The 23153-nt window shown below is 46.0% G+C and overlaps 1 protein-coding gene across 1 annotated transcript in view; it reads left to right on the plus strand.

Moving 5' to 3' along the window:
- FBF1 (Fas binding factor 1) overlaps nt 1–23153 on the plus strand; it is a 57565-nt gene that overhangs the window by 4802 nt on the left and 29610 nt on the right. The window contains exons 4-15 of the mRNA XM_056854208.1: nt 307–394; nt 842–902; nt 1402–1452; nt 2413–2557; nt 4127–4204; nt 5009–5128; nt 17169–17313; nt 17790–17923; nt 19316–19415; nt 19506–19928; nt 20463–20534; nt 21350–21447. Coding sequence (XP_056710186.1) covers nt 307–394; nt 842–902; nt 1402–1452; nt 2413–2557; nt 4127–4204; nt 5009–5128; nt 17169–17313; nt 17790–17923; nt 19316–19415; nt 19506–19928; nt 20463–20534; nt 21350–21447 — 1515 coding nt within the window. The remainder of the gene's footprint in view (nt 1–306; nt 395–841; nt 903–1401; nt 1453–2412; nt 2558–4126; nt 4205–5008; nt 5129–17168; nt 17314–17789; nt 17924–19315; nt 19416–19505; nt 19929–20462; nt 20535–21349; nt 21448–23153) is intronic.

A 23153-nucleotide genomic window follows, 5' to 3' on the forward strand; every position in this document is an offset into this window, starting at 1 on the left:
TAGGAAAATCGTTTTAAATTAGTTTTTTTCCACCAGCTGTAAATTATGTTTAAAAAAACGATGAGAATTGAGGCCTCACTTTATTTCAGACAGGCAGGGGCAACGAACAGTTTCACCATCCTGTCCTAAACGTCACACCTGGCCTATCACATTTCCCAAAGGAGTTGTTGATGTTTATGCATTAGCTTCTTTATTAGAACTGCCAGTGTGAGGAACTGCTAAGCTCTTAAAGGGCTGGGATACAGCTTTAGAGAATAGGACAAAGCCTACTCTTCAGTCTCCTAAATCTCCATCTTTTATTCCCAGATGACATTCCCCTTAAATCTAGTAAGCCTGCCTCATTGGGCAGCAGTGGAGGGAGACCCAGAGGAGTTGCCTCACAGGTCGGCAAAAAGTGAGTGATTTATATTTAATATTTTCGTAACACTTTCAGAGATACAAAATAACTTTGATTCTGTGGAAGTTTTTGTCAGCTCTTCAGTTCCCCCCCCCCCCAGATACCTATAATTTGGCTTTCCCTTTTCAAGAATCTTCCTAAATAAAGTTGCTCCTTAAATTTCTTCTAAAATAAAGGAAAATGTGAAGCAAACTTGGGGGTTCTTCCTTAAGCATAGTACATCTGAGAAATACAGTAGGAAATTAAAATAGTTTTGATGATATGAGTAAAAGTTTCTCAGATGTATCCTGCATGCCCTTAGATTGACACTGAATTTTGCCTTGAGCAGAATTCATATTTGGAGGCTTCTCCTCAAGTGAAACGTCTCCGGCAAGCCAAGAGAGTTTACTTAAGGTCATCAGCATTTCTCAGTGGTTCCACACATCACTGTTCCTTATATTATAGGGACTTTCTGGACGATGACTTCTTCAGCAAAATGGCTCATGAGAAAGAGACAGAAGCAGAGGTGAGAGTAAATGCACAAGCTCACATTTTCCTTTGTGATAAACTAAGGTAGTTTCCAGGGTTACAATACAGCAATATGGAGAATTCCTGCAGGTCACTCATAGGTCTGAAAATGTAATTTGGGAAGGGGGTATGTGCGTATAGTTCAGTTGGAGACAGAGGGCACTTTCACACAGCCCAAATAATGCACTTTCAATCCACTTTCACTGCACCTTAATGATCGCAGTGCATTGAAGGTGGATTGAAGGTGCATTATTTGGGCTGTGTGAAAGTGCCCAGAGTACAGCGCTGCTGAGCACTGCCAGAGTATCATATTGAAAGGACCCATGGAACTCCTTCAGCATGTGTCCATGGGAGCCCATTTCTTGTCTGGGTTAAAAGCCCTAAGTTAAAGATAGGCCTATAGAGTGTCATGTTGGCACTTGGATTAACTAGTTTGCAGAGCAATATCCCCCCCCAAAAGTGTAAAAATAAAAATGTGTTTGTGTATTGTCCTCAAGGATCCTGATATCTCTGATGTAGACCCAGAAGCTCTTCTACAAACCCTGAAGGTAAATCAAGAAAACACCTCGCAGCGTAAAGGCAAGATGAACTTGCTGCAGTTCACCAATTGTGGACAAAGGGGGTGTGACAGGGGGGGGAATCACTCCCACGTCACCTACTTCGCTTTACCTCAGACAATTGAGACACCAGAGGCTTTACTCAGTTCAACAATAAAACAGCAGGATGTGAGGGCGATCTGGCTGCGACATCTGTCACCCCATTGATCGCCAGGGTTGATTCGGCTAATCTGGCTGGCTAGGCAGGTGTCCCCTACCTCCCTCACCGCTCCATGTGCATCCCTCCAGAAGCTGTGCGCTCGGTGGAAGAGGACAACCATCCCAGATAGAAGGAGTGTACCGTTCTTCAGTCAAGGGTATAATAAAATAGCAGAATTTTATTATATTTCACAGGGAAAGGTATGGGAGGGAAAACTAGTATTAAGGAAAGGTACAAAGTTTCTATACATATAATGAGTTGCTCTACACCACAAATGATATTTTATCTAATTTAGGTTTCCAACACTTTAAGGTAGCTCAGTCCCATAACCTGCACACAGAGGTTCATGTGTATAATCTGGTGTTTAAAACTAGGAAATGTGGAGATTCTCCCTTCTCCTTTCCTTTACCTCTGTGGAATTACTTCACAACACTTAAAGCAATTTTCACACAACGCTTGGGCCAGGAATACCTCCTTCCCCAGAGACTATTCCTCTCCTCAGTGACTAGAGCAGGGACCTTTCTCCCCAAATTCTGTCTTTCGTCACCCTTCAGGTTTTTGCCCCCGTCACACTAGGCACAACCTATCACACCGGAACCCAGAGTAAAAGACCCCTTCTCTTCCAGCTGCTCAGAGTCTCTTCCCTTAAGCTCTTCCCACTTACAGTCACTGACAGATATTAAGCCTTAGTCCGTCACAGGGGGCTTTCCAAATCATTATGTTCAAAGTGTATGCACTCTTTCCTTCCCCAGGATATGGATGACATGGAAGCTGATCTTTTGGGCATTAAAAAGGCAAGTTCTGGGCCTTCTCAGAAACCTGTGAAGGATTTGGAGAAATCTCAGCCTTTAACTGAGCCAATAAGGTCTGCAAAGAAAACAGCAATTGATGAGAAGGGTGAGGTTGTTCTCTATCTGCATAATCTTTTCAAGGGGACTTTAAGGAATGTATAATGATTCTGTAATGATTCATCTTGTTTTAATAGCTAAACTTGGCCATTAGATGTAGTGACTCATTTCGATAATGAAGTGTTAAAGTGGAAATTATATTTTAGGGCTTCCTGTTCTATCACCTTTGTGTCCCTATCATACAAGGGCAGTTTTACCCTCATTGGCTCAGGCTGAATTCACATAACTGGAATGGCATGGTGAGATTGTGGTGGAAAAACTTTACAGTATCTTATCTTTACCTCTGGGGGGTGGGTAAGTTTAGGATACAAACGTGGAGTAAAATAATGACATGCGATCTGTGTATCTGATGAAAGTTATGTTCATGGTATAGTCATAATGCTGCTTCACAATCTTTCATCCTGTGCCGCTGCCCAGTGCTTTTCATCTGTTTGCGCCTGCACTCCCTGCCTCTCCCCTGCCCCAAGTGTTATTGTTTTCTTAGGTTGCTACTAAAAAAGATGAGCTGGAGTCCCACAAGAAGAAGGTGCTAGGAGAATAAGCAAATTGACCCCCAACCCTCGCACACACACACACGTCCACATAGCCACCTCCAAGATACTGCAAGTTCTTAGAGTTGGATCAGATCAATTTTCCCCTCCTCCGTTGATTGTTTTCCCTTTGAAAGATCCTTAACTCTTCTTAACATTCCATGCCCCCTGGAGCCTGCTCAAGCCATTTTTTAAAGGTGTTTTCTTTCTTGACAAAGTCAAACTTTTATGCATGTCATGACTGAGAAGTCTCCCTGAGTACACAGACACTACTGCTGTGTCTGCTGGTAGCTGGCTTTGCTGCTTCCATGATCTCACATGAAGCTGCCTTATACTGAATCAGACCCTTGGTCCATCAACATCAGTATTGTCTACTCAGACTGGCAGCGGCTCTCCAGGGTCTCAGGCAGAGTCTTTCACATCACTACTTGCCTAGTCCCTTTAACTAGAGATGCCATGGATTGAATCTGGGACTTTCTGCATGCCAAGCAGATGCTCTACCACTGAGCCACGGCCCCTCCCCATAAGCATGAGCAACCCTAATTTATAGATCTAGAAAAGTGAATGATGTTACACCTGCAAAATAATCTTCTAACCTTGAATTCTTTAAGAAAGTTGTTTCCTGTATTCATGTTTCTGTAAAACCACTTAAGCCGTTTTTTAAAAACTAGAGAAACATTTGTCTTTACATTGCCTTATTATGCAAGAATTGGCATCACTGAAGTTACCGTGGTGTAGTGATTAAGAGCAGTGGACTCTAATCTGGAGAACTGGGTTTGATTCCTCACTCCACATGAGCGGCGGACTCTAATCTGGTGAACCGGGTTGGTTTCCCCACTCCTATGCGTGAAGCCAGCTGGGTGACCTTGGGCTGGTCACAGCTCTCTTAGAGCTCTCTCAGCCCCACCTACCTCACATGTCTGTTGTGGGGGGAGGAAGGGAAGGAGTTTGTAAACTGGTTTGATTCTCCTTTAAAAAAGGTAGAGAAGGTTGGCGTATAAAAACCAACTCTTCTTCTTAATGTACAGGAGATTCAGTAAGTGGAATGGATAAGAAGCCAGTTCCTGCCACGTCTAAACAGCTAAAACCGAAGTTGTCCTTTGAAGGTAGGATCTGACTGATGGTGCTCTTTGTACGTGTCAAGTTGCATTATAGAAATAAATCTGGTGGAAGAAAAGTTGGCTTGTGACATGTTTATACACAATGAACAGCAAGTCTAACTGATGCAATTTTGAACTGTCGCAGGGTTTTGTTTTATTTTGTTTTCTGTATATCCATCAATTACAGAAACTATTGGCAAGGAAAATGATGCTTCACTGAATGCAGTAATGAATTTTCCATCCAGCCTTATTACTCTGCATCTTAAAACTCATTTGATTGCTGTTGGATGCAGATTTTATCTACGCTGCTACCCTAGTTCTAGCCCACATCCAGCACTTGTAGTCTCTTTACTAGGCTGTTACAAGGAATGAGGGGGTAGTTTTCATGCTGGGAAAGATGCCTTATCCATGCTTCTGTGCGGCAGGGCCGGTATGGCATTTCCCTATGAAAAGACATTGTAGATTGAGTGCCAGGAAAACATATCCTTGCAACGGAAGTGGTGCCTTGCAAAAAAGAACGGGATCACATGCGTAACTGGGACACTGCATATTTATTGTGCCAGGAATAGTTATCTGGGAAGTTCCTTAGTCCTGTATTGAGCCAACAAAGGAGCAACTGAGGCTATATGAATAGCCATTTTTGGAGGAGTCAGATATGCGGCATCAGAGAGGCAGAGTGTGATATGGATATGGGCTTCTTTTGACTGCTAAGCCCTTTCTTTCAGTTCCTGTCTTCAGTTCCAGCTGGATTTTACTCTTGATCAATTGTTTTGAAACTATATTCCGCACTATCTGTGGTGTGCCTTCTAGATGTGGATGACCCTTTGGCAGGCCTTTTGTCCGATGGGGAAGAGGACGTGGTGAAGAAGGTGTATTCCCCTGCTACCAAAAGTGCTCCTGAAACTAATGCTGGCACGTCTAAAGAGAAAGGTAAACCAGGATTGCATCACTTCAAACTTGTTTGGTTCCTCTGTACAGTGTGAAGACTGACTTAAGTCTTATCTGTCTTTTATTTGTGCAGATAAAAGTGTTATCCTGTCTTTGTCTACTTATGCATGTGGATATGGCACTATTTTGGCTGTGTGTGCTAATCCAGCTCTTTTCCCCGAAATCAGGGAATTGGATGTGATCTCAAAGACTTAGACCAGTTATTGGGTTGGAGCCTCTGAACCACAAGCGCCAGGGTGTTTGCAGACATAAATCTTTCCCCCCAGAAGCCCTAAGACCTCCAAAAAGCTGGTGCTGAGAGTCACAGAATCTGCAGTGACAAAATGCCACAGCGGGTGGCAGTGAGGAGTGAGAACTGGGGAAATATGTTTTCCGTTCCCTCTTCGACCAGCAGAGCTTCTTGCATCAGCAGAAGCTCCGCCAGCAAAAGAACGAGGAGGGGCAATTTTGCCTGAATCGTTATCAGTGCAGACAATGAACACATGAAGCTGCCTTACACTGAATCAGACCCTTGGTCCATTCAAGTCAGTATTGTCTATTCAGACCGGCAGCGGCTCTCTGGGGTCTCAGGCAGGGGTCTTCCACATCACCTACTTGCCTAGTCCCTTTAACTGGAGATGCTGGGGATTGAACTTGGGACCTTCTGCATGCCAAGCAGATGCTCTACCACTGAGCTATGGCCCTTCCCCATCATACCCCACAGTGTTTTGTTAGTGCAGCTTCCATAACCTCCAGCATCAGCTTTTCAGAGGTTTCAGGTGTCTGCTGGCGGAAAGGGAAAGTGGAAAGATTTGCATCTATTAATGTCTTTGGCTCAGTCTGTAGGACTCAATCAGTTCTTATTCCAGCCTTTTAGCATCCTTTGAAGAAAAATCGACAGTGAACCAGAATGCCATTAGATACAGGAATCCTAGATCCCTATTCAGAAACAAAACCAAAGAGGGACACAGTGTGCTGAACTGGATGAAAAGAGTACTGAGCAACCCCACACTGTATAATTGTACTGAACAGGAGGGGGGGAAATTAAAGTCACTTCTTGAAAATCCTTTTGATGGTTTTCTATCCTGCATTCTTCAAAACAGGATGATATGCCGGATGCCTGTCTTGTTTGTGTTGGATTCTTTTTGAATATGTGTTTAGTAAATGTGAATGCACTTTTGCTTCAATAACCGTCACATCTATTGATATCACTGTCCCAAGAATTTTTCATTAGGTGATGTGTCCTTACTGGTAATTATACAGTGTGGTGGTGCTTAGTATTTTTTTTTATCCTATATCCCTGCTCCGCCATGAATCAGTGCTGCCTTGGCAAAACAGTATTTCCCTGTGGACTTGGCTTACAGGTGTGTAATGAAGATAACTGAGATAATAATTTTAAATCAGGGTGTGCCCCCAAAAAGGTTATATAAATTCTTAAAAAGAATTAATACATTTAGGATAAGAGAAAATGGTACAGGCTTGGCTTACAGGTTCACGATGAGGATAAATGAGATAAGAGTTTTAGATGAGGATGTATACCCAAAAATGTTGCATTAATTATTTTAAGAATGTATGTATTTAGGATAAGAGAAAATGATACAGTCAACTGTGGGATTCAACTAACAGAGCTCCTGTGTATTAAGCCAGGATTAGGATTTATTGAGAAACCTGAGAGTAGACTTATCATAGCAAGGATGCTAAAGAAGTATTAATAATCCTATGTTATGTGCAACTTAACCATGTACCAAATGCCTCTTTTGTTCTGGTTGCTGAATGCTCCCAACATTCTCTGAGAATCTAGAAAGTTGCGTAGCAGTGAATATACAACTTGCTGGTACACAGTGCTCCACATTCTGCTGTTAGTGCATTTTAAGGTTTTGTGTACTTTTTTATGGTATGCTTTTATGGTGTATTCAAATTTTTAATACTATCTTTGTTGTAAGAGGTTAAAACACAGGGCTAGAAATTTAAAAAAATACATCAGCCATTTGCAGCACCGTATCTAATGGTTTCTTTGGAACTTAGATAAGGAGACATTTGTATCAACTCAAGATCTCACTTCTGCAGTCAACAGCTCAATTAGATTATTATCATAATCTCAGTGTTCTTGTTTACTTTGTGTTTATTGGGATATAGAAAAGCAATCAGCTTTGGCTAGCTGGTTGGATATTTCGTTCCACTATTAAACCAAAGAGCACATTGGCCAAGCTTCCTTATATCGAAAATAACTTCTAAAAATCCAAAATGGGAACTTTACATACAATTACTTTTACAATCATCTAACTTCAAGCATGTTGACATTTCAGACTGCACATAGCAAGCAGATTGCAATGATCTGAGTGACAGCCAGGTGATAGGTGGTGTCACATGATCGCTCAATGACTGATCAGAAAATCTGGCCAAAACTGGACTGAGCAAGATAGTTCTGGCAACTAGGCAGCCAACAGTTCATTGGCTGGGAAACTGTGCCAGATGTGTATATATGTGTACTATATGTGTATAGTTGGTGTGGGTTAAGAGGAGGTCTTTGCGGAGCACTTTGACACTGTGACTAAAAGAGCACTTATTTATACGTGCTGTCTGTGCTGTTTTCACTCGCTGCTGGGGTAGCTAACGATTCTCACAAACGCCATCAGGGCTATGGGCCCAGCTCAATTGCGCTATGTCCTGGAGGTTCTATCTGTGGAACGAGTGAATGTCTGGTGGGTGAGCAGAAGGAGCGAGTGAATGTCTGGTGGGGATTCGGACGGAGTAGAGGAGGAGGCAAGCTGGTCTGCTGGCAGTGATTTGTCGGAGGCGGAAGAAGAGAGCGACACAGAGGTTGAGCAGCTGGGTGCTGACGACATGGCACAGGCGGCTACGGCGCTACTTGTTGATAAGCTCAACTCCACTAACTACAATGTCTGGTCGTTGCGGATGCAGCACTACCTCAAGAGAGAGGCGTTGTGGATTTATGTCTCTAACCCCCCGGACCCGGAGACAGCTCAAGACGTGGCGAAAGATGAAATAGCACTGGCTATCGTTGTGCTCAGCGTAGCTGATCAACTTGTACACGTCTCGGGTAAGCTGAAAGCGAAAGCAGCATGGGACTCTTTGAGTCAGGTGTACGTGCAGAAAACAGACGGCTCTTTAATAGCCGTTACCAGGCGCATGTACAGAACTGTAATGCAACCGGGGGTGCCAATTCGGAAGCATATAAACACTAACAGAATGCTTCCAAATGCTTGAACAGAGAGGGAAAACTTTGTTGGAAGAAGACAAGGTGTTTATTATACTAAGCTATCTGACTGAAGAATATAATATGCTCATTACCGCTTTGGAGTCAGTGGAAACAGATAAGCTGACCTTGGAGTATATCACCGGGCTATTGCTGGAGCACGAGCAAAGATTGAACGTGTCAGTGTCTGGGAAACCTGCCAAGTCAGAGGGAGGCGAGGAAAAGATGCATTGCTTCACCGGCGGGGAGAGAAACACAGAAAGAAAGCCGAAGGGAGATTTTCAGCATGTGGCTTTGAGAGTCAGAAAATGCTTTGTTTGTGGATCTATAAATCACCTAAAGAGAGACTGCCTGGACATCAAGAAAAGGAGCCGAGGGGAACTGTCTTCAAAGGGTGCAGCCAGAAGTCAGAAGGCGTCACTGGTGCTGACTGAGACTAATGACACTACTGGCGTTTGGATTCTGGATTCTGGGGCTTCTCAGAACATTTGCCAAAATGAGGAGCTGTTACAGGACGTACGCAGTTCCATGTCAGTTTAGCTGATGGACGTAACTGTCAGGCTTCTATCTCGGTTTCCGTATTGCCTCTGTATCTGTGCTGAACTGTCTAGACTCAAGGTCGACCTCACATACCAAAGCCTGGGAATGCTACCCCTGGAAAAGTGTATTCTGCTTGTGCGTTATTGATGCTTTGTAATCTCCCGCCATTTACTGCCTTATATTATCCTCCAGCTAGTGAGACTCTCATAGCTGCCATACTTTCCTGTTTGCACTGTATTGCCTTTTTGACCAGTAAAAGCCATCTGCTTGGATTCTATATGACTCTGTGGTGATTTCTGGTTCTAAGGGTCAGGAGCTGACATTATGGCAGCTATCTCACCTTCTTCATTGTACTACTAGCCAGGCTGGAGCCCGAGGGGGGTTCGCCTGCCACTTGGATGGGAGCTGGGAGGCTCTCCGAGTGACCTACTACCCTGGATTCCTCTCCGGAGGATCCCACCTTGTTACAGGACATAGTCACTGAACTTTTTCGAACTACCCGAGAGGTTTGCCGCTTGAGGGGACTGGTACAGGAACAGTGGCAATCTCTAAGAGGGGTTCTCTGGATGTTGACGTCTGAGGATACTAATACTCGTTTAGATCTTCAGGATTTGGATCAATTACTGGACGATGCCCGGTTGGCAACTGAGGACTTACAAGTACTAACTGGACTTTTGGACAACCTTATTTCTCGGGGGACTTTTCCCTCTGTTACCCTGGGAAACGCTGCCATGGCAGGTGCCCCGCAGGAGGGTTTTTCCCTAATACCTGATGCGGCCAGCTGTCAAGCTGAAGCCAAGCGGGTCGCTATTCGCACCGCTCTTCTCCTTGTGGAATGTACAAAGGACACCCCGGTGGCCACCTTGGCTCAATGTTTGACCTCGACATTTGGAGCCGAGGCACCCGCGCTGGCAGTTCGAATACAACCATTGCTCGGCGGGGAATCCGACCCCATACTCACACTCCTGGAAACGGAGCTTTTACCGCGTGTTACGGCAGAGGCTGCCTTGAGACTTGAGAACGCCAAAGTTCTTGCGGAGAAGGAAGCCGCCGAAGCGGCTAAGGCCGCAGCCGAAGCTGTGGCCGCAAAGGAGAAAGAAGCTGCTGAAGAAGCTAAGGCGTCAGCCGAGGTTCTGGCCGCAAAGGATAGGGATCGGGCGAAAATGGATACTCGCCCCAAGGACACTGTACAGGGACTGCTAGGTCTCTCTTTTTCCCCGGCGTTTGTCCCGTCGCGCACGACCCAACGCGCACGCCGCCTTGCTGACCGACGCCGAGACTCCGAAGAGTCTGAGGACGAGGATCTCTATGGAGACAGCTCTCAATGGGCCACGAGTTTCCGAACTGGCAAGCCTCATCTTACCGGGGGCCCAAGCGAGGATGTTCACCTCTTACGAGCCCAGAATCGAGAGCTCACCGGCCGTGTTGATCAACTCCAAGAGCTAATGGAGCGTATGCTTCAGGATAACAGGCAATTACAACAAGCCCTGCTAGCCCAAGTACAGCACGCTCCAATACCGGGTCAGGGGGTGTCGGTCCAACCACCCGCTAATGTACCTGCTCCACTCCTGCCTCCCGGAGCTCCCGTTGTTCCTCCACCCGGACCACCCGTGCAACCGGGTCAGCCTGCACCCGGTCCTTGGAAGCAACTCAAATTGAGAACTACGTACGACGGATCTCTCGAGACTCTGCCTTGTTTCTTGCATCAAGTGGACAGCTATATGCGAGAACAAGGGCAACTTTTCCCCATGGAGGACAGCCGGGTGCGCTATGTGGCTTCCCTTCTGACAGGTAAAGCAGCTGACTGGATGGTCCTCCAGTTCGATACCCGCTCCCGCTCTATACGTTCCCTCAACAACTTCATGACTGCTCTGAGAAGGAGGTTTGAAGACCCCTTTCTGGGGGAACGAGCCAAAGCGGAACTCTTACAACTAAGACAGGGCTCTGCTCCAGTTCGAGAATTTGCCGATGAATTTCAATGACTGGCGAGTAAAATTGTGGGTTGGCCCGAGGCCACCCTAATTCACCATTTCAGGGAAGCCCTGCACCCTGATATTCTGAACTGGTCATACATGCGGGGTGATCCCGATACCCTTGAAGAGTGGATTCTATTGGCCGAGGAAGTGGAAAGCCGCCGACGCTTTATTTCTCTTGTCCGTCAAAAGCACAAGGACAAAAGCACCCAAAAACCCAAGGCGCCACCGCCCATTGCACGAAATCCTACACGTCCACCCCAAGAACGTGAAGCCCGATTTCAGAGAGGTGCCTGTCTTACTTGCGGAGAAATGGGCCACTTTGCAGCTGTTTGCCCACACCGCCCTGAATTATTTCGTCCCAGCACGATAACCCGAGCCAGAGGTCGTCCACCACGCAGAGGCACCGCGGCCACCCGCAGCGCAGCGCCGGGAAGACCCACACCCTCTGCACTCCATGCTGGAGACCTAACCTCCCTGCCTACTACGAACGACCCCGCCGGGTCTCGGATTACAAGTGCCCCATTGGGGGACAACTTTCCCTCCTCGGATGAAGAAAACCCATGGAATTCTCCAGCATTAAACTTGGAATCTCCCCTTGACTTGTCAAAAAACGGCTTCGGTCTGTGGTGAGTGGAGCGTCTCCACAGACCTCGGCAGATCCTCCTGCTAAACCAAATGCTCCCACTAAAATCAAAGAAGTAGACTCCACCGTCTACATAGATGCAGTTTTACAACACCATAACGGTGGCCCCCAACTACCCGTCAAAGCACTCATTGACTCCGGCTGCTGTCGTACTCTCATAAGCGAAGCCACTTTTGCTGCACTCAAAGCTGAATCTGAGGCTTTACCAGCCCCCGTCCAATTTGCCCAAATGGACGGGAGCCATTTCCAGGGGGGTCCAGTTGATCACCGCACCATAGGGATAGCGATGGGAATTGGCTCCCACTGGGAGCAAATAGACTTCACTATCCGATTTGAAGTGGTCTTGGGAATTAACTGGATTAAAGGACATAGTCCCAGTATTGACTGGGAAACAAACACTATCTCCTTCGCTAGTCCCACTTGCGACCAGCATCGGCAGCGCTTTGCGCTGTTATATCCGCCCGTCCCAGCATTAACCTCCGATGTCCCAGCACCTCCAACCCTACCCAACATATACCGGGACTTTGCGGATGTTTTCGACCTTAAAGAATGTGATGCCTTGCCCCCCCACCGGGCCTCGGACTGTGCGATTGAAGTGGTCAAGGATTGCACATTAACCAAAAGTAAGATTTACCCCATGAGCGCTTCCGAGCGCACTGTTCTCCGGGACTTCCTAGACAAAAACCTCGCCAGAGGGTTCATTCGCCCATCGAATGCCCCGAACTCGGCCCCCGCGTTTTTCGTCCGAAAGAAGGAAGGCGACCTTCGCCTTTGCATTGACTTCAGAAAACTCAATGCAGTTACCCAAACCAACGCCTATCCTATCCCATTAATATCTGATATTTTGGGACAGTTACAGGAGGGCCGGGTATTCTCCAAATTGGACTTGGTGGAAGCCTACTACCGAGTCCGTATCCGCGAAGGGGATGAGCACCTCACTGCCTTCTCTAGCTGTTTCGGAATGTATGAATTCCTCGTGATGCCATTCGGATTAAAAGGGGCCCCGGGGGTCTTCATGCAACTTATCAACGAAATCCTTCATGACTTGCTATATCGCGGGGTAGTGGTTTATTTGGATGATATTCTTATTTATTCAAAAAACATGGAAGAGCATGTAGCTCTAGTCCGAGAAGTTCTGCAGCGCCTGCGCGACCACCAACTTTTTGCAAAACTGGCTAAATGCGAGTTTCATCAAAGCAAACTCACGTTTTTAGGATACATAATCTCCCACCAAGGTCTTCGCATGGATCCTGTCAAAGTCCAGTCCGTTCTCGATTGGATTCCCCCCACCAACCGCAAGCAAGTACAACAGTTTCTGGGATTTGCAAACTTCTATCGAGGGTTCATCCCTAACTTCGCCCAAGTGGCTCTACCCATCACTGACCTGCTAAAAACCAAAGGAAAAGCAAACTCGGCTACCTTACCCTCCGCGAAAATCCTGTGGACTGATCAATGCCAAGCCGCTTTTGTGGCCCTCAAACGCCTCTTCACTTCGGAACCTGTGCTACAGCACCCGGGTGCTACAGCACCCAAATCAAATGTTTATCGTGCAAGTCGATGCCTCCGATGTAGCTATGGGAGGGGCTCTCCTCCAGAAAGGTCCGGATGGTCTCCTTCACCCTTGCGCTTACTTTTCGAGGAAATTTGCGCATGCACAATTAAACTGGCCCATTTGGGAGAAAGAGGCAGCGGCCGTTCACCATGCACTAACTCTATGGAGACAATTCTTAGAGGGGTCCAAAGTCCCCTTTGAGGTTTGGACCGATCACAAAAATCTAGCTGCCCTCACGGGGTCCCATAAACTATCGGCAAAACAACAACGTTGGGCGGAATTCTTTGCTCAGTTTCGTTTCGTCCTAAAGCATGTCCCTGGGAAGCAAAATGTTCTCGCAGATGCCCTCTCCCGGTTACCTCAATACCCGGCAAAACTCGAGAGGCCAACCAACTCTCTGTTCACCCCTACGCAAAGAGGAGCCCTTCCTGTACTGGCCGTGCAAACTCGATCCCAGCAGCAGCACACCTTACCCAGCACACAAGCTCCGCCAACCCCACCGGCTACCCAGCCACCCCCACAACGGCAACGAACCGGCGATTCCACCCCTCCAACCCCACCGGCTACCCTGCCGCCTGCAGGCTGCGCACCACCGCACGTAAGCGCTACCCCCATAACTATTCCTAAAACCACTATTGCCGGGGGGGAGGTACCCGCCAAAGTTCCCATTTCCAAATCCTTTTTAAATTCCCTTCGGGACCATTGCCTTTTAGAACGCTCCAGTCACACCCTGCCTCCTGATGTAATAGATCAAGGAGGTTCTTGGTACAAAGACTCAAAATTATACGTGCCCAAAGCGCTCCGAAAAGACGTTTTACACTTGGCTCATGGAGTAAAAACAGCTGGACACTTTGGGTTTCTGAAGACTCTTCACTTATTGCGCAGACAATTTTGGTGGGGGGGGATGCGTTCCGACATTGACTCATTCGCAGCTGTCCTGTTTGCGCCACAATGAAACGATCGCAGGGCAAACCCCCGGGGCTACTGCAACCTCTGGAAATACCCAGCAAACCGTGGGAAGTGATTGCTATGGACTTTATGACTGATCTCCCTCTCAGTGGGGGAAAAACTGTGTTGTGGGTTGTTACTGATTTATTTTCTAAGCAAATCCATTTAATTCCATGCGCAGGGATCCCCTCTGCTCAAAAGTTGGCCCGCCTTTTCGTGACACATATCTTCCGATTACATTCGTTTCCGCGCAAAATAATCTGTGACCGCGGCAGTGGTTTCGTTTCTAAATTTTGGAAGGCATTCCTCAAGTTGGTGGGGGTGGAGCAAGGATTGTCTAGTGCATACCATCCCCAAACAGATGGTCAAACTGAACGTGTTAATGCTGTACTTGAATGTTATTTGCGCTGTTATGTCAACTACCACCAAGATAACTGGGTAGAACTGTTACCTTTTGCAGAATATGCCTACAATAATGCTGTGCATCAATCTACAGGTTTTAGCCCATTTTATGCTGTGTATGGACAAGACTTTGGTCCTGTCACTCCAAGAAATGATGTGGAGGGAGAGGGGGACCCCGACATTGCCTCCTGGGCGCACACCCTCCGTACCACTTGGCCCTGGCTTATTAGCAATCTCGACCGAGCCAAGCGCAAGTACAAAGCGCAGGCCGACAAACACCGTTCCCCCGGGGGTGATCTGCGAGTGGGTAACTTGGTCTACCTTTCCACCAAAAATCTACGTTCCACCCGTCCGTGCCATAAGCTCAATGCTAAATTCATTGGCCCATTCCCCATCACACGGATCATAAATCCTGTCACCGTGGAACTAGCTCTCCCCAAAACCCTGAGGCGTGCGCATCCCGTTTTCCACATTAGCCTCCTGAAACCCCATATTGCTTCTCCACAATGGCATCCTGATCCGCCTCCCGAACAGCCCATTATGGTGGGGGGGGGGAAGAACACTTCGAGGTCTCCAAGATCCTTGACTCTCGCATTCACCATGGAAATCTACAGTATTTAGTCCGTTGGAAACACTTCCCCCCTGCCTATGATGAATGGGTTCGCGCACGAGATGTCTCCGCCCCCAAACTCATCAGTGCCTTTCACGTTGCCTACCCGGATAGACCAGCCCCCTTGCAGAATGGGAGGGGGTCTTAAGGGGAGCAGGATGTCAGGCTGCTATCTCGGTTTCCGTATTGCCTCTGTATCTGTGCTGAACTGTCTAGACTCAAGGTCGACCTCACATACCAAAGCCTGGGAATGCTACCCCTGGGAAAGTGTATTCTGCTTGTGCGTTATTAATGCTTTGTAATCTCCCGCCATTTACTGCCTTATATTATCCTCCAGCTAGTGAGACTCTCATAGCTGCCATACTTTCCTGTTTGCACTGTATTGCCTTTTTGACCAGTAAAAGCCATCTGCTTGGATTCTATATGACTCTGTGGTGATTTCTGGTTCTAAGGGTCAGGAGCTGACAGTAACTCAGATGTGGCATGTGAGGGAAGTGTGAGGTTTCCTTCACTGAATTATGTGTTTAAAAAGGTGCTGTGTGTACCAACCATTGAAAATAATTTGCTAAGTGTATGCGCTTTGGACAAAGCAGGGTTTACTGTAACATTTGCTGGAAAGTCATGCCTGATAGCTAAGGATGGAGAAGTGCTTCTAAAGGGGAGGCTGTGTAATAATGTATATGTAGTGGAGAATGTGCATGTGGAGGCTAAAACAGTAATTAATCAAAGTCCACATGACGACTGCTTGCACTTGCTCCATCGGCGCCTCGGCCACGCAGGGTTCGATGCTATAAATAAGACGTTGTCTATACTGGGGAAAGAGAAAGTAAAAAAGTGTGGGAGGTTTCTGGATTGTGAAATCTGCAAATGTGTCAAATCTAAGTCTTACCCAGTGGCTAGACATAGTGACAGAAGGTCAGAAAAAGCTCTATAGCTGGTGCATGGCGATGTAATTGGCCCGTTTAGAGAGAGCCACTCAGGTAACAAATATGCATTGATTCTGACGGATGACCATAGCAGATTCACATGGGTGTTTCCCATAAAGAAAAAATCTGAGGTGTTTGAAACTTTTAAGCACTGGGCTAAAAGAGTGCAAAAGCAGCTTGGCCAAGACCTATGTGCTTTGCAGACAGATTTTGGTGGTGAATTCATGTCCAATGCATTTGCTAAGTGGTTGCAGGAACAAGGTGTGCATCACAGGGTGGCAAATGTGGCTGTGCCACAGAAAAATGGGATAGCCGAACGGCATGGTGGGATGCTACAGACTAAAATGTATGCAATGCTGCAAGACGCAGAATTACCCATGACCTATTGGGCTGAAGCCATCAAGGCAGCCAGTTACTTATCCAACAGGATCTGGACTAGGTCCATAGACAATATACCATACAGAGCACTGTATAACAAAGACCCTAGCCTGAGCTATCTAAGGGTGTTTGGAGTGAAGGCCTGGGTAAATGTTCCTTTAACCCAAAGGAGGAAAGGAGGAGCAAGAGCCAAAAAGCTAACTTTCCTGGGTTACCAAACAGGAATGAAGGCCTATAGGTTTGCAAATGAGCAGAATTCCTTGAGTTACAGTAGATCTGCCAACTTTTGCGAGAGCACTGGGATAGAATTCATGGACAGAAGGTGTCACAGCAAGTACTTCCTTTGACTGATATCTCTCAGGATGGAAATGGGGTGAAACAGGAGGGATCTCCTAGTAGGGCTCATCAGAGAGTGTGCAAAGTGAAAGGCAGATACCTAGAGTGTCCACCAGGAGTACCAAAGGAATTCCTCCTGTAAGGTTTGGATTTGAAACTAATGATGGGAACCATGTGTGTATAAAAGAACCGAAGAGTTATCAGGAGGTGATGTCTTTTGAAGGGAGAGAAAAGGAGGGTTGGCTAGAAGCCATGAAATCAGAGTTTGACTCTCTCCGGCACAAAGAAATGCTATTGGTTGCAGATGGCTGTACAAAGTCAAATATCTTCCTGATGGGAAAATACTTAGGAAGGCCAGGCTCAGACGGGTGACTAACGATTCTCACAAACGCCATCATTCTCCATGGGTAGGGAAGCCCATAAAAGTTAGCCAAGGGCTGTAAAACCAGACAGGGCACAGTGTAACATACTTTACATACTTTACAGTGTAACATACTCTCGATTCCCTTTAACAGGAACATCTCTGCCTGGCTATGCTGCCGCCACTAAACAGAAGAGGGAGGAGCTGATGTTCGAGGATGATGGGAAGGATCTCATGGACGCTCTGGGGTTTGGTGACAGCTCCAAGGCTGAGCTGAAAACTGGCAGAAAAAGTGACGAGTAAGCAATCTCCATTCACAAAAATATAGAGGGTTAGGTGATGGCATTTGACTGGGCAAAGCATTATGTTGGATCCAGTGATGTGTCAGCAGAAGGCACTGACAAGACATCGCTCTTGTTCCACTCCCCTCAGCCGTCCTTTCCAACTCTGGAGAAGCTGATTCCAGACAGCTTGGTCTGAAAGCCATGCAGCTCAGGGGCTGCAGCATCAAGGAGTAAGGGGAAAAAATCACCCTCCCTCTTTGGTGAACAGAGCTGCACTGGTGGTGGAAGAGGGAGGGGAGGCAGTTTCGCCCCTCTTCGCTGAGCAAAGTAGTAGAATCCAACCCCATAGCTATGGAGGTGATATTAAACCTGAATACTAGCTAACTATGCTGGGTTGGGGGGGATAGCACATTCTTCCTAGAGACCCCAGTTACTCAATTTGTGATGTGGGTTGGTGTCCTAGAATATGCACAGTCTTTCTTTTTTGGCAGGGGGGAGCCTCGTCCTGCTCGATCCATGCTGGATGAATTGCTGGGACGAGGAACAGCTACAAAGCTGCTTGAGAGACCAAAGACAGGAGAAACTAAGGAGTTCAAACTGGATAAGAAATACAAAAAGCAAGCAGGCAAGTGTGGTGGGAGAGATCTCTACTCTTTATCTTTCCTCTGTACACAGAGTATTCTAGCGGGTCTTCGTGTGCTTCTTCTGAAACTTCAGGGATGACCACAGTGGGAATTTGGCCCCTGAAAGGCTGCCTGCCCTTAGAAGGAAGTGGAAGATTAGATATCACCAGTGTTTGGTTCGTGGGCCTGGGCCTGGGTTTCATGCAAAATGCTTAGCTGTGGTTACTCAGACGGGTGATGGGGGAGGGGGGATTTCCCCAAGCCAATTTGGCAGGTTCTTCTCTCTTCCCCACACTCCTATACAGTTTTCTTAGCGACTATCCAGATTACCTTCAGTGCAATAAATGCACAGTTGTTACTCTTTTAGCACATTTATTGTGAGGATAGCACAGTGATTCTTTACCTTTTAGTTCAGAAAAAACAACTAGGGAGGCACATGATAAAGGTTTAGAAAATTGGCAGTGTGGAAAAAGTGGAAACTGTTATTTATTTATTTATTTATTTATTTGTGTATTTGTTGTATTTTAATTATGATGTTAGCCACCCTGAGCCCAGCATCACTGGAGGAGGGCAAGATGTAAATCAAAGTTTGTTGTTGTTTTTATGTTTCCAAGTATTTAATATTTTGTTATTGGAAAAACATGATTCCTCTTCCAGCTAGTTCTTGCAATTGCCCTGTTGGGTGCTGCTGAACGTGTTTCTTTAGCACCTATTGGCTAGTGTATGCAACAACACTAGTAAAGGTGACATAACTCTTTCTTTTCAATACCTGCCCCATTTTGTAACCATTTAAAGCTGTATTGTTTTATTCACTTACAGACTGCAATATTGCTAAAAATGGAAGCACTTGTACCGCGTAGCCTTTTAAAACGGGGGGGGGGGGATAGTGGCAAACATCAGTGTCGTAAATCTGTAGAATAAAACACCGGATTTCTAGTGATTTCAAATGTAATGGTTGATTTTATTTCCCTTCTGGTTTCTGGGTTTTTAAGATACATACATGCTCATCGCATTCATAAACATTAATTTACAGTCAAGAAATAGTAAGGAAAACAAATCCCCCAAGAACGCATGAAGCTGCTTTAGACAAAGGCAGACCCTTGGTCTAGCAAGGTTAGTATTGTCCACTCTGACTGGCAGCAGCACTCCAGGGTCGGATGGGAGATCTTGCATATCAGGCTACAGCCTGATTCTTTTAACTGCAGATTCCAGGGATTGAGTTGGGACCTTCTACATACAAAGCAGATGCTCTACCACTGAGTTGCTTGTGGACCGTGTGGTGTCTTCTTCCCTAGTGGTCTCTTCTGACTCTGGAGCCCATAGTGAAAGCAGATGAACTCTTGAGTGTGCATTTAACCAGCTTAAACTCTCAAGTCGTGCTCTTATCTTTCCAGATAAGGAAGATAATTGGGAAGATGAGTTCACTTTTGGAGCCTACCAACCCACTGTGGCCTTTGCTCCAGAGGGACGGCAGTCAAGACGCCAGTCTGTCAGGTAGAGACAAAACATGACTTGCTCCCATGACACTACTTGCAAAATCCTAGCACCTGTGAATCTGTCTGGCACATGGCTTTCCTGTTGCAGGTTTTCCTCTGAGAACCTCAGTGAGCTGAAAACAGACCAGAGATCCAAACCTTCCACCCCAGCATCTGCTAGCCCCATCCGCAGCAAGGCTGGAGCTGATTGGCTGGGACTGAAAGATGAAGATTTTGACTCGCCACCTTCTTCTCCACCAAAGGAATTTGGCAAGGGTGGCCTAAGAGGAGCTGCTCTGGATATGTCGTCTAGTCCTTCTGACGATGAACATCCCCTTCCAGCAAGGTCTAAGCCAGCAGTTGAAGAAGGAACACAGAAGCCTGAACCCATGAAAGATGAGGGTGACAGCTGGCTGAGTAATGTCTTATCTCAGAAGAAATCTCAAGCACAGGAGAAGGTGGAGGAGAAGAGAGCTGAACCCTCAGACCCTGTAAGATACCGAGAGGAGGTGGCTCCTATCCCAATTTCCAGGTACGATCAGAGGTCTCTCCAGGTCTTTGCTTTCTACACTTGCAATTCTTCAGAACCTGTCATCAGAAAACCCATCAGCCAAGGCCAGCCATTTCTGTTGTGCATTACAATGTTATTATTTAGATTAATTTCGCCACCTAACCCACGACACACTTGAAAGGCAGCAATTGGAGTTGCGCAGAGGTCATATATCTGCTTACCCCATGGTGCAGAGTGGTAAGCTCCAGTACTGCAGTCCAAGCTCTGCTCATGACCTGAATTCGATCCCGATGGAAGTTGGTTTCAGGTAGCCGGCTCAAGGTTGACTCAGCCTTCCATCATTCTGAGGTCGGTAAAATGAGTACCCAGCTTGCTGGGTGTAAAGGGAAGATGACTGGGGAAGGCACTGGCAAACCACCCCGCAAACAAAGTCTGTCGGGATGTGACGTTACCCCATGGGTCAGGAGTGACCTGGTGCTTGCACAGGGGACCTTTACCTTTATTTTTGCACAAGAGTTTTATTCAGGGCAGGGTTTTTTGTTTTGTTCTCACCAGCCACCCTGCTACTTCCACTCAACAGCAGTCACGCGTCCCAGCAAATAGGGTTGCCACACTGAAAGAACCTGGGTAAGTATTACTGGCTATTAACGTGTTGTTCTTGAGGAATAAATGAATGAATGAAAAGGGGGGAAGGGGATGGATCTTTTCAGTGTTTTCAAAGAGCATCTGAAATGTTTTCTGTGTGCTTGTATGGGGATGGTTACTGGAGATTGTGAGAAAGCTCTAGATTATTTAATCCAGAGTAAAATACATTAAGGCAGAAAGTCAGCCCAGCTCCCTTTCTGAACCACACTGACTGGATAAACACACAAAAAATGGTTAAACGGCTTCTGTGCTTCATTGATTATCTTTTTTAAAATGTTTTTTATTTTTAATACATAATGATAGATACAAAGAAAACAGAAAACATGATACAAAAATATCTAAAATACAAAACGTATAAAATAATAAAATTATGAAAAAAAATTACTGGCTGTACAGTTTGTTTCTTAATAATTAAAAAGACAATCAAATATAATATATCAAACTGAGATTGCTACCATATACACTATTATTCCAACATACTATAATTGCTGCTGTACATACAGATATACTTACATGTTCAACTAAATATCTAACTCCCACCATCTGCGATTTCTGATAATTCTAGGTTATAACTTTGTTTTATACTTTTTGAAAGACTAATGCCTTAAATATATAATCTTCTATATTTCTCCTATTGTTTCTGTGTATAATTCTTTCTATCCTACTACCCTTCATTGATTGAGCTTGATTACATGCCCTAAATGATAGTGATCATTTTAACATAACTATGGGTTGGTACCTATTCCACAGTACATGATGTGAGATGTTGATATTACAAATCTGTTCCCTTCCCAAAGGCCTTCCATGACATTGTTAAATGCTCCGGAACAAGCTGCTCCTGTTGTTTCATCCAGTTCTATGAAAGGAACTCCCTTTGCAGATACTGTCAAGGCAGGTAAGAGTCAAACTCCAACTAAACTGCTCAGGGAATCAACATTCTCAATGTACCTTCATCATGGTTTGGTTTGGAACTCCTCCTAATTCCATTGTATGGATTGACCCATTCTGTCGTATATCTAATTCTGAACTGGGCCATAGTGTGTGGATAAATAGATTTGCAAAATGAAGCTAGGGATATATAAGGGGATTTCTCCACAAACCTGAGGGAAGTCCCAAGTTAGCAGAAAAATTGAAATCTTACAAAAAAAATTGGGGAATTAAAACTTCAATACAATAAAAACAATGCCTGTAGCTTTAAGAAAAGAATGCCCACTGAGTACCCAATTGCCATTCTGGAGGTTACTAGGCAACCACGATGATATTGCTGAGCCTTGGTTTCGGTAAAGCAAACCATTGGGGGAGCAGGGATGGCCTTGGCAACCAAAACAGCCCTGGAAAGTGTCTCGTCCCTTTCCTGTGCCATGTTCCCTCAATGCAGGAAGACTTGCTAGGGACAGACCTGGTGGCAATCACTAAAGACTCCCTACCCGCACCATTTGGACTGGCCCAGTGTCCACCATGCAGCTGGGCCCAACTTATCCCAGGGAGAAGCTGCCAGGGGGAGGGAAGGAGGAAAAGCTGATGATGGAGGGCAGATCAGAGTAGGCTGGCAGGCAAGTGGGAAGGAGAGAAGGAAGCAGGGAAATGTGAAAGGCTATGGAAGCTGCCAGGGAAGAGAAAGAGGAAATGGTGGGAGAGGGTGGTACATGGGGAAATGAGATACTCCCCGGAGGTCTTTCCGGGTCCCCTGCTTGGAGATTGCCATTTTCAAAGAAAGCTATTTTAATAATCCTTGTCCTTGCAGCTAAAATTAAAGGTATGGGCACAGTCACGACAAATGACTGGAAATTGTTGATATTTATTTTCACTCAGTGGTAATATATTTAGTAGTATCTCTGTGTTTCCTGCTTCCTACTCTTGAATTTGACATGGAAGAGAGATTTTTTTAAAGCCATAATGAGCACTAGAGGAGTGTGATGGGCCAGTAATACCTATTCACCTCTGCCATTCCTCCTCTTTTCCTGTGAAATCTTTTTGGGGCCTTCCCACTTTCATACATCCATGAGGCACGGCATGCAAGGGATGCTGGGAGCAAGGCACCTATAAGCCCTTTGCCTGTGTCTTTCGGTCTGAGGAGCATCTCAGAACAGCTCCCATACCTCTGTCATTCTGTACAATATGCAGAACAGAAACATTCAGGAAAGGCATTTTTATAAAGGGATTGGAATGGTTGCAGAATGCTCCCGACCTGAGTTCGATCCTAACAGAAAGTCGGTTGCAGGTAGCTGGCTCAAGGTTGACTCCTATTCCATCCTTCCGATGGTCAGTGAAATGAGTACCCAGCTTGCTGGGGGTGAAGGGAAGATGACTGGGGAAGGCACTGGCAAACCACCCCACTGGCAACCACAAAGTCTGTCTAGTAAACGTCAGGATGTGATGTCACCCCATGGGTCAATAATGACCTTTACCTTGACCTGTAGAATGGAACAGGAGGATACCTTTATAGTGGAATAGCAATGTAGCCCACTGCAATTATTATTCTAGGTATTATCTTGCTTTTACTGCATTGTCTTCCACCTTTTGTAATTTCACTATATCTCGCCTAAGCAATTTGTGGTTTGTATTGTCCTCTGGTTATGTAATCCTGGTCCGATTGCATTG

This window comes from Euleptes europaea, chromosome 1 (assembly GCF_029931775.1).
Source record: "Euleptes europaea isolate rEulEur1 chromosome 1, rEulEur1.hap1, whole genome shotgun sequence".
NCBI classification, from domain to species: domain Eukaryota; kingdom Metazoa; phylum Chordata; class Lepidosauria; order Squamata; family Sphaerodactylidae; genus Euleptes; species Euleptes europaea.